Source organism: Anser anser (genome assembly GCF_964211835.1).
Source record: "Anser anser genome assembly, chromosome: 3".
NCBI lineage: Eukaryota > Metazoa > Chordata > Aves > Anseriformes > Anatidae > Anser > Anser anser.
Window position 1 is genome coordinate 93,509,434 of NC_139722.1, and position 12,128 is coordinate 93,521,561.

General features: G+C 36.1%; 1 protein-coding gene across 5 annotated transcripts in view; it reads right to left on the reverse strand.

Moving 5' to 3' along the window:
* Positions 1-1,834: 1,834 nt before the first annotated feature.
* Positions 1,835-12,128, reverse strand: part of PRKCE (protein kinase C epsilon) — a 292,845-nt gene continuing 282,551 nt past the window's right edge. For 4 of the 5 annotated variants that reach the window (XM_083832115.1, XM_083832113.1, XM_083832117.1 and 1 more), the window contains exon 15: positions 1,835-4,803. In XM_083832115.1, the coding sequence (XP_083688241.1) occupies positions 4,657-4,803 (147 nt within the window). In that variant the 3' untranslated portion in view covers positions 1,835-4,656. The remainder of the gene's footprint in view (positions 4,804-12,128) is intronic. The other variant, XM_083832114.1, reaches the window with a different exon arrangement.

The window sequence follows — 12,128 nt, forward strand, 5'->3', positions numbered from 1 at the left end:
TGTTGTTGGGTCTGCATTAAGGAACAACAGGGACCAAAACGCTGCCTGTCAATGTTGGCCACACACACTTGCAGCAGCACACTACAGACACATGTTCTAATTCAAAAACTGTTCTGCTCAAACAGTGGATGCAGGTGAAAACTCAAATTGCATTTTGGAGCTTCTGTCAGGGTACGTCAACCTATTCAATACTTCATTTCCCAACTGCATAATTAATTTCTGATTTTGATCATTTTGTTTAGGGGCTTTTCGTATTGATTTACTCATGTACCTGACCAGACTACTAGGAGGCAAAGAACAATTTTCAATGTAAAGTGATCTAACATCCTCCTTGAACTTTTAGTACCACGTTTATAACATGTATGGTCAACCAGGCTGAGACTCGATTCTGTTCAAAGGACTGCTGTCTTTCCAAATCTTACAGTCTGTAAGCAAGGATAAAAGCTCTTCTTAATATCTTAATCACTTATGTTCTGGAAACCTCTGAGACATTAGTTACAGCATGAAGAGAAAACATGATATGGACTGATGTATTTGGAGACCAGTGATGCCTATTGTTCACAGCACGATGTTTAAATTCTTTGGTTGCTTTTAACTTTGCTAAACATACACAGAAAATCAAGATGTTACATAGTTGTTTAAATGGCAAAATCTGTAGGGCAAAGTTTTTGCTAATGCTGTCAACACAGAATTTGTAATATGCTTTAAGTACCAAACACATCCAGTGACAGCGAAGACTCAGCATGAAGGAAAAAAACAGAGGATTACACAGAAGATGCAATAAATAAAAGAAAATCCTTCCAATAAAGGACTTTTTTTTTTTCCAAGCTCTCTAGTACATCTACTAGCTTTGTGTCTATAACTGGAATTGCTGCTAGAGTATGCTGATAGCTTATTTTGTGAAGCAGAAGTTAAGAATTTTAGACCATGAAAACTGAAAGAATTTAAATTTCAAATCAAGACATGATGAAATATTGAAATATTTCAGATAATGTGACATTGACAGATTAAGTTAAATAAATCATTTAATAAGGTCTGTGATTAATTAAATTTCTAATTAAATTAATCAGAGTAATGGATACTATTAATCCCTCCATTCCGTCCAATTAAAGAATAAAGCAGTCTCATGTGTTTGCACACAAAGTGCCTTACTGAAGTGAGTTTTAACAATACAGCTAAGCCGAATGCTAGGATCAGTCAGAACTCTAGGACTTTGCAATGATTATTCAGTGTGGAAAAAAAAAAAAAAAAAATCGGAAAACTCACCTGCTTGGAATTTTTGAGGCAAATGTAATATTGCCTAAATAAATGGTGTTTGCTCACTGTTACCTGTGTTTCTTTTGGAGTGTTTAATACTTCACAGATGAGATTCCTGTTAGCAAATCCTTCCTTTGCCAAGCATTCACTTCTAAAAGACAAGCTCGTGGAACTTTGTACAACATGTTAACAGGAAAAATATAAATCCTTCATCTTTGTTTCTTCCTCGTTAGGAAATACTCATGAAGACTTTGGGGAAAAAAATAAGATTTAACATCGTTGTATTTATTAGGTTCTGAAACAATACACATTCACATCCTTTTGAATACAGTACATTTGGCACAGTAATAATGTTTACGATGAAATAACGCTAATGAATGGCAAGAGATTCAAATTACATCCATAAGAAAAAAAATTCTGTACAAATAAATCCTCACAATAAAAAAAACCTCCCCACCCTCCCCCCCAACTGAATACATTTTATATTTAGCCAGAACTTTTCTGCACATAATTTAAAAAGAGGTAATTTTTAAGCCTTTTTTGGAGATAATTATTTTTCACCCTATGGAGAAAAATGTTTTTCTTTTTTTTTTTTTTTTTAATAAAGTCTATTTGGGAGGAAAAACAAGAAGCAATGGATTCTTTATAATCATCATTATTATTAATAATCTTTTTGGCATTTTGCACTCATTTTACAAAGAAGGAACAGGAAAGATTTTACAGAATAGGCAGAAATGTAAATGTCCATTTTTAAGAATTGTCTTTAAAAAATGTTCAAGGTAACAGACAAACCTTCTGATGTAAACCCAATGCAGAGGATCTAACTATTTATATTGAAGAAATATCTGCCCATGCAAAAGTTTTGATCTCCTTGACTTTTCTCTTAGCATCCTACCAAATAATGCAGGTGCCGAGGCCTCTTGAAATACAAACGTTCGCTAATTATCTTTGCGTTAGAAATGGGAATATAGCTTACTTACAAAAGCTTTATGGGATGCTTTTATTCCTTCGAAATAAATGCTCATAGTTTTAGGTAAAGGCCTCTTGTTGTACAAACAGTAGTGCACTATCCAATAACTTGCCTTCCTAGTCAGTCTGCTCACCTATGGAAAGGAATGCTTTAGCATTGTGATCAGTTCTTGCCTGGATGTCAAAAGCTAATTGTGATGAGAAATAAACAGAGCCAGTAGTGAGACACGAATTGATGGGCAGTTCTACAATATATTTCTAAAAGAGAAAGAAATTTAAACATTGAGATGATGCAATCATTAAGATGTTTCTGTGCTGGTACTCAGCTCCAGAAGCTAGTCTTTTCCCAGTACAAAAGATTACTGAAGATAAATTAAATTAAACTAAAGGCTTGATCCATTATTACACCTGTAGGCCAGACAACACATTAATTGATATATCATAATATTTAATATTTTGAAATCATCATAAGAATATATATAATAATTACACCTGAGTTTTAAAAACAAAACAAAATGGAACTGAATGTTGTCATCAGTAACAGGCTATGAGCAGCCAGACATAAAACTGACACAAACTAACTCATCTGCTTCAGACCAAGATTATCTCTTAAAGCCAATGATTCACACTTTGTCCACCACAATTTGTAACGTTCCTTCTCTTTCTTAGCTCTATCATATCATAATAGAGTTGAAGAGAACTATACAGGAAATTTAGTATAGCTTAATATATGTCTACATCTTTTTATAACAAAAACCTCATCTCTCTGACAGTAACTTGAACCAATACACATACAAGAGTATTGCACATGGACATTATTATAATTATTCTTTCATAGACTAACATTTTAATAGTATGCCTGAACATGCAGCAGTTGATACCTCTATATTCAATGAATTCCACAGGCCTTGCAGCAAACACTATATACAAAATCTCACCTGTACAAAAGGCAAAAAAGCTTCTTTAGTGCCACTTTGCCAATCACAAGTATATATATTTTGTGCAGCTGGAAATCCATGTGCAACAATTAAAATGGATTCCAATGACCGCTCACTCAGTCCAGTAAAATATATAATAAAATGACCTCAGCGATACATGTACACAAAAAAAAAAAAAAAAGAATAACAAACCCCCCCAAAACAAACCAAACAAAAGAAACAAAACAAAACAAAAACCACAGGGTACTCCTGGAAATATAAGTACATAACACTGTTAGCATATCTACAGGAGGTAACTTCACATTAGTAATATTGTCCACATGAGTTACCATTTCAATTAATACACAAAAAAAATCAATTTACAACTTTCAATAATGTCAGTTTGTGAATGTTTGATCTTCAGTTTTTCAACACACTTCCACATAATGCACGTATAGCCTTATTTTGTGTCTTCTAAAAGCAGATTTCTTTTAGATTTTAAACATAGAAACAACAAACACAGTAGTATTATGGTTTTGTAAAAGTGTGCAAAAGTAACACACTGCTGACAAAATAAATATAAATAAGAAATTATTTATCAACTTAGCTACAATGGAAAAGGCAAATTTATAATGTTTATAATTAACTTTTAATATAAAATTAATTGTAAACATTTGCAAGCTTGCCATCACATTAATGGTTCATTTAAATGGATATTCAATTTAGTAACATGGATAGTATACCCAATTGCCTGAAAAACTGTAAAATGCCTATAAATAGCTGTGATAAAGTACTATAGGCTTTTTATTCCTTAGCCCTTTAATATCCATCTAAATAGTAACTATTTCCTGCTTTAAATAAATTTTCATTTATCTTCATGACTCTTCTTATTCCTAAATGTTTTCCCTAAATTTTATGAGGAACTTCATCAAAAGCCTTAATTGATGTGCTGCTTCTTCTGGACAGCTTTATTTCATGTTTGTACCTCACTGTAATCAGACATTCATAACTGAGGACTACACCTCCAAGAAGGCAGACTTCTTCGCATTCCGAAGAGCAATATATTACTTATTTGTCCCACAATTGAGTACAGATCTCACCGTAACCCCTGGTACAGAAGAAACAGTTTCATCCTCTTAGCTTAAATGCATACGACAATTACATGACATGGTCTGTTAAATCGCTTTTAATCGCCGAGCTCCATTTTCCATGCAAAAGATGCAACTCTGTCCTCTGGGGAAATCTTAGGAATAAAAGAAAAGTTGCAAATGTACGGCAGTGTGTTACATCTACAATTTCTGATACAAAATTGTTTTGCATTGCTTTGTGAGACAGAAATTAAGAGTGCTTTCATGTCAGAAGATTAAAGAAAAAAAACAATAAATATATACTTAAATCAGGGATATGGGCTCAGGGTAAGAGAAGTAGTTCTTGATCTACTGAGTCTCAGTAATTTGTCGATCTCTTCAGAATCACTTCTTGCAGCATCATTCATCTGTCAGCCTACCGTTGTCTATGGCAGTAGCTCTTCTCCAAAATATGAGAACCCTTTAAATTCTTCTTGATTGATTTGTTTTATAATTGTCTCATCCACTAGCGTTAATACTGGTTCTTCTCGTGTAAAGTCTTGATCAAAGTTATTTACATCCCTTTTGGTTTTCTAAGAAGAAAAATACAAATAATGTGAATGGTAAAATAGCATAATAAAATAACAGGTCCTGCTTCCCCCATCCCCAAAAGGCTGAATTTTCTGGAATGATTGAAATAAAAGAGGAGCTACTTGGCACAAAGAATAACAGACATATGAGAGAAGCTACAGGAGCAAATACTGTAAATGAGTTCAGGAGAGGCCACAGAAGCAGTACTATAAATGAATTCCCAGAGACTTGCTGGTCTCTGACAGGCGAAGGAATAGCAGTATGATGATAAAGCAGGAAGCTGAGATCAGGACTAACTTAAAGGCTTTGGCATAGTAGGTGGTATGGCAGTTTCATCTTAGATTTGAACATAACAATTTCTCATTTGAGAGGCACAGAGTGAATTTGATTTCCCCACAATATACCCTACTGTTTCAACTCTAAGCTGTTTCTTTGCATCTGTCTACACCTGGCTTTAAAATTAGATCACACCAGATCTCAGTCCAAAATCCTTGAACTCAACGTTGGCAACTCAGATTTCTTAATGCAGCCCAATATCATTCAGAGCAGAATGGCAAAGTGTGAAAGTCTGGCTCCAGAGAAATCCATCTTGGAGCTCTCCTTCGTTTCAATGGCACCAGGACTTCTCCGCTGAAGACTAAAGCACCTCAGTCTTTCAGTGAAGTTGGCCTAACAAGGTGCAATTGTACATGTTCTGGTTCTGATAAAATGTATTAACTAGAGACAGAATTGAGAAGGCCAGCTCATTTTCCTTAGGGTGCTCACGACAGTGACTATCCGTAACCACTTAGGTGTAAAGAACAGCAGGATACAGGGGAAAATGTTCCTCAAGGCCATTCTCCTGACACCTGCACTGTTTGTGCTTTCCACGTTAGCAGCGTATTTCAGACACGTACAGGTTCAGGGAATTGGAATAAACATTTTCCTTTCTCCTTTTTTGTCTCTCTTTTCTCTGAAACTTAATGGAGGCACGCTGGCACTCTAAAAAAAGTCTTTGTATCCATCCTGCACATTTGGGCTAAATATGATACCAGAAATACAATGGCTATTTGACTTGCAAAGTTAAACGATAAACTCATGAAGTGGTACATCATAAATAAGTACATTGATGAATTCTAAATGGATTACAGGCCTTCTCTCAATGCAGATACATTTTGCTATATAATACGTATATATATATACACATATATATATTACTGTATTTTCTTCATCAGCTCCACTAAGGCATTAAAAATATAACAACTATATACAACTATAACAACTAACTTTATAGATACAGCAAAAAAAGGTCTATATAAATGCAAGAGACTCTGTCAGTTGTAAACCAAGTATTTTTTTAAGTACAGGCAACCAAAAATATACATTCTCTATCTACAGAATTTCACTAAAAGGAAAGGAATATGGAGTTAACAAACTATATATAACCATATATGTATATGGTTATATATGTTTATATTGTTTACATTTGTAATTGCTTTGTACAGAAAGACTGCACATAAAGCATATGTGACCCATACATTCTAAACTGCATAAAGAGTAAGGGACACAGATCAGGGCTTTGGCTTTTTTTTCCTAGTCATTTGGGCAAATACTGCAAAATAAGAATGAAATTCCACAGGAATTTTGAAATATATTACATTTTAACTATGTCTATATTCTTCCTTTTCCCCATGTCCTACCGTAGTATTTTCACACATACAATGAATTTGCTACAAGAATGGTCACTAAAGCAGAAGGAGGTAAGTGAACATTTGTAGAAAGCAGAATTCAAAATCAGAACTATAGCTATGTTCAGGTGAAACCTACCTATACTGACACATGCTTATACCACTAGCTATCCAGGGCAAATAAGCTCTACACTAGCTGAGAACAAATGCATGCCAAATAGTTTTCAGCTTTTCATACTGAACATATTTGGAAAAGTGTTATTTGCTTTCGGAATCTAAAAGAATAAGATGGCAAACTCTTCAGACCCTGTAATAGCTACTTTTTTCCAGAAAACCATTGCTGAGATTTGTAACGGTGTTAGGTCAAAGGAGTGAGGATGAATACTTCTGAAAAAAAACTAAATCCCATTGATTACAAATAATTGCACTTACAATAGAACTGTGAATCCCAAACACTTCTGAAACAACGAAGAAAGGTATTCACTTAGATTTGAAAGCCTAGCATTTCTTCAAGTCTGCCTTCAAGAAAAAGATAAAAGTTTTAACTTTCTTAGACTTGGAAGAAATCCCCTGTCTTTTTGGAAGCATAGATATAAATCACCCAGTTTATTAACAGGCCAAGTATGGAGCAACCTGAGATTGCAAGGATATGCTAGCAAGCCTCTAACTAACCAATTGATCAAGTGAGATTAAATAAACCACAGGGCACAAAAGTGAATGGATTAAGCCATAAAATTCAAAAGGTAGAGGTCATAACAAGTGCCTCTTTTCAACAGAAAGATTTATTTGAGAAATTCTCCTTAGCAACTTAGTCAGTTTCTTCCTGAAGCTATGGCTATTTTGCAAGGCAGCATCTCATAATACAGAACAGGTCTGGCCACATTTCTGCTACTATTGCTATTTTAATGTACTTGCTCTGTGAATACTCTGTAGGTCAACAGCATGACCAAAATATAGTTGTAGCATGAAGGCTCAGCATGAAGGTATGAAGGGCTGTGGCTGTCCCCTAGCAGAGAAGCTGAGAAAAGAAAGATGATCTGCAAGGTAAGGAGAGTAATACAAGGAAAACAGACTGTGTTTATTATCCAACTTTGAATATTAAAAAAAAAAAACAAAAAAAAAAAACTAAATCATGAAGAAAAGCAGAAAAATCTGTAGACTGGCTGGCAAATGCATCACTAACAAAGCAGTAAGTAAATGGGTAGGGTTCTGTTTATTTAGCCTAAAGCTTCTGAGACTCTGGGACATGTTATTTTCATGTTTTCAAACAGTTTTCCAGACTTCTCATTTCAGAAGATGGAAGAAACTGTGGTTACTAGGAAAAAAAGACACCCCTCTCCCTCCCCCTCCAGGCTGTCCACTCAAACACAAAAAAAACTTGATTTGACTTCAGATTCCTTTTTTTGTCGCTACCCAAACAACTTGTGTTCAGCATGTGTCAGTGTTAAACGAGGGCAGGGGCACTGCAACTTCCCAACTGCTTTCAACAGTGGGTGCCAAATTCCATGCTGCACTGAAACTGCCTTACTGCAGGCAGCATGTAGGCAATCACTCTCTATTTGACAAAGAGCAGCAGCAGCACCATGGCACTTTTAATGACTACAAATGATATGACTCCAATTTTATACCCCATATGAAAGATGGCTTCTCCACCAGTACAATGTCTCTGCTAGTGAGAAGGAATAGTGACTCACTAACTCTTGTGCAGGAAATGTGCCAGCTAGTTGATCACTTATTATTTTTTTTCTCCAGCAGCATGAACGCTTCATAGGTCTCCCATCTAAGCACTGACCTAGCGTGTGACCTGCTTATCCTGGTAGATATGATGAGCCTGCTTCACATGGCTGATACTATCTGTTCAGATCAAACACTTCTGCCACAGGAATAGAACATCTTGAATTAATAAATACTAACATGGCCTCATCACATTAACATAATCTCACCAAAGATGACATTTTAAAATAAAAGTCATGTTTTATTCTATTCTCAGATTACAACTTCTGTTCAAAGAGCCAAAGGTACTGGAACTTTTAAGAGGCTCTCTTCATAAAACACCATTTAATCAGCTTTCACAGTTGGCCAGTACAGATTTGGACAAAGAATGTAATTTTATGAGCAAAAATCCTTTTTGTTTTCTTAAATCTCCTCATGTAATTATTAAAAGACTAAAAGGAACTTCATATGCTATTAATAAGCACACATCAAACAATGGTTAGTGTTCTCTACCATTTCAATGAAAAGTTAATTTTCTACCTGCAGTCACAGACTCAAGTTAAAAAAACAAACAACCCAACAACAACAACTCCAAAACATGCCTAAAAAGTCAAGGATTACCATTCTTGTCTGTTAATGACTACTAAAAGATACTATATGAATTGCAACAGAGAAGAAAGAAATCCAAGTTGATGTTCTTATCACCGAAAACACATTAAGAAGGTTGGAACTTGGCATTAATTTCATTACACTTCTGAAGCAAACATGAATGCGAGGAGCCACTGGAACTGAAACTCCACAGAACTCCTTGCAAGAAGGCACTTGGCAGAGGGTGGTCGAAACCAGGGAACTTGGCAAAGCTTGGGCACCTCCTCAGTTGTGCTGTGAGGCCAAGAGGCTCGGTGGATTCTGATGCCTAACAAGGATTAAATTAATTCTACAGCTTGGAGGCATTAAGAAGCATCTGTCTCTACTTCATTATTTCTTTTTGTTTCATTTTCAGAAAATCACTGAAACTCTTACTATTGTTTTGAAAACTCAGTGACTCCCCTAAACTGGGTGGGAATTGTCTAGCAGGTTCAAAGGCTATTCAAACCAGATGAAAGAAAGATGGAGGTGGGGACTAGAAAACAATAGTGCCACAAAATCTTATTTTTGTAGCAAAATCAGACTAAAATATAAATTCACTTGATGCTGTTTAAGTATAACTGTAGGAATCCTCTTTAAAGCAATTAATAGGTTTCTGTTCAGTTTAGTAGAATGAGGAGCTAATCCAGAACAGACAGCTAATACTGGCTGGGTGAGGCCAGGAATGATCATTATAATAACAAACTAATGTGTTACTAGAAAAACTTTGTTATATTTTTCAGTAAGTGGACCTTTTGACACAAAACATGTACAAAGGTCATGATTTTCAGTCTGAGATACTGTCAGCACTGTAGTGCAGATACAGATCGGACCTTCCATATCACTGAATGAAACATTTTAACTTTACTCCACTGCCGTTTTCTATCAACAGCGGCACTTGACTCCTCATCATATATTTTCAAGCTCACAGTGAAATTCTGGAGTTTGTCATTCTTTTGGGGAGCTTCATCGGAGAGCCCTTCCAGAGCTGTACATGGTGGTATCAGCAGCATATCAAACACACCACAGGAACGTTAAATCAGGGCAGGAAGCTGCTACAGCTTTTGGTGTGCAGTTGCAGGGGCATGGGACAGCAATGCAGCATGAACAGGATATGCAGCAAGAGTTGCAGGAGTTAGACAGTATCATTTAATTTTACCCAGAATTTTGCTTCAATAAGAAATAAATGGTTCCCAGGTTCAACCCAATATTATCAAGAATACTTAGATTGGGATGATGAGCATTTGAGTGTTTTGTATTTACCTTGTTCCTGACAAGATTTTCAGAATATTTTGTTCAAGACAAATGGAAACTAAAGACATCAAACAAACCGGTTTGAAGCACAAGGTTATGTGGCTAACCTCACATATCACCATCCTCTCATTCACCTCTCTCTATTGTGATAAGAAAAACCGCAACACAGGCAGAGATCACTTTGCACCAATGAGTGGATCTCTCTTCATAAAGGTGCAGTAGTATCTAATGAGTCGAGAACAACTGTAATGAGCACTCACTTTCACACATAACTCACTGTGTGTGTACAGAAATTCAGTAATGAATACTGTGAAAGAAACAGACTGAGAAGCGAAATACTTCAGGCTCGTCTTTCTATTTATCACGCTGATACCTCTTCTCAGTGTTTGCATGCACAGAGAGGCTGTACCAGTATTATAAGCATTTCCTGGAATATCTTATTCCAGAACATATGAAACATAAGTTATCAGAGTACTTTACAAGTTCGTATTTTTTTCAGTATATTAATTGCTCTAGTCACCCGAGGAAGAGTTACAATGGATCAAACATAAACTGCAGTGCATCAACTAAAGGCTATGACGATAACAAGGGTTTTGAATCCATGTAGTTTTTACAAGTATACCAACATTCATTACTTCCAAGTGGAGGCTGAAATTTTGTGCTCTTAGGTTATTTATTCTTTCATTAGATGTGAAGGACACCAAATTAAGAGAAAGAAATTGATTTAAAAAGATATTCAATAAAGATTTTAATAGATAGTGAAACCATATTTTGAAAAGCATGGCAACCTATGCAGGCTGTAATCAAATCTGTTATCAAAATATACAGAAATTTAATAAACACCAACCTAATTCACAGAACTATGAATTTTAAAAGGAATTGTTTGTGATCCAGTAAACTGAAACCACCTTTGTACTGAAACAGTATGTATCTTTCCTAGGAATGTAAAATGGGTCAGGTAGGAAGGAAGAACAACCTAAACAATCAGGGGATACAAACATTTAATGATTACGTGGCCAGGATGCCAGCCTTACTGTTTGACTTCTGCAAAGCCCTTCTCCTATTCTACACCCCCACAACACAACAGCAAAACAAACAGCAAAGCAAACAAAACCAAAGCTCTGCAAGTTCGCTGACAATCAGCCTGTGCTCACAGTCTGGGCAATGAACCTCACCCAAAAGAAGGTGCTGTAAAACCATTGTTCCCTATGGCTATACCTGGGTTTTTGCACAGCTGAGCATGCAGCACTACATATATATGTAACCTGTTCTGCTCATAGCCTGATTGCTAAAGCACAACACTTGCCTCTGTGCAAAACACCAATGGAGGCACAATTCACAGGAGCTGCAGGGGAGGCCAGCACTATATTTTCCTGCCCATGGTTAGTCCTTTACCACCAAGATGCATCTTGTCCGTCTGATCTGAGCTTGTTTCCATAGGACTTAATCTTGACATAACTACCACACAAAAGATATGCTATGGTAAAATATATGTCTTTTTTAGAGTGAAGAAAGTTGCAGAGGAAGACTGCTATCTTTTGGATTTCTATGCTATATTTTTTCCTTATGGTAAGCTTTTAGAGGGTTCAGCTACATAGGAAAATATTTTCTTTGTGGGATTGGGAAAGAATAGGAGAAGAGAAAGAAATGGAACTGTGTTCAAATGCCCTTCATCTGCACAATACAATTCCTGTTGTAAATTTTACGATCCACTCTGCAGAGCAGGTTTTATATGGGTGCCTCTCTAATTCACATCTTATTGGCAAGCTTCCACTGGTATCCCTCAGCTGTTCTAAGGTCATGATCACTGAATGTCACCTCCCCTCTTACATCATGGCACATATCCAAGATAGTCCATTTTTAGTTGTGTGCTCCTGAAATTGTATTTTAGCCATCGTTATTACAGTAGTCAGGCAGGTGCATCTGCCACATGCTAAAACACCTGCAAATCAAGCAACAAGATCTCCACTTAAGCATTCGGTAAATATCTAGACTGAGCGTTCCCCCTGTGCTGCATAATTTAAGTGTATGACTCCTGGAGCATGCTGTTGGGAGGATCAGTACAA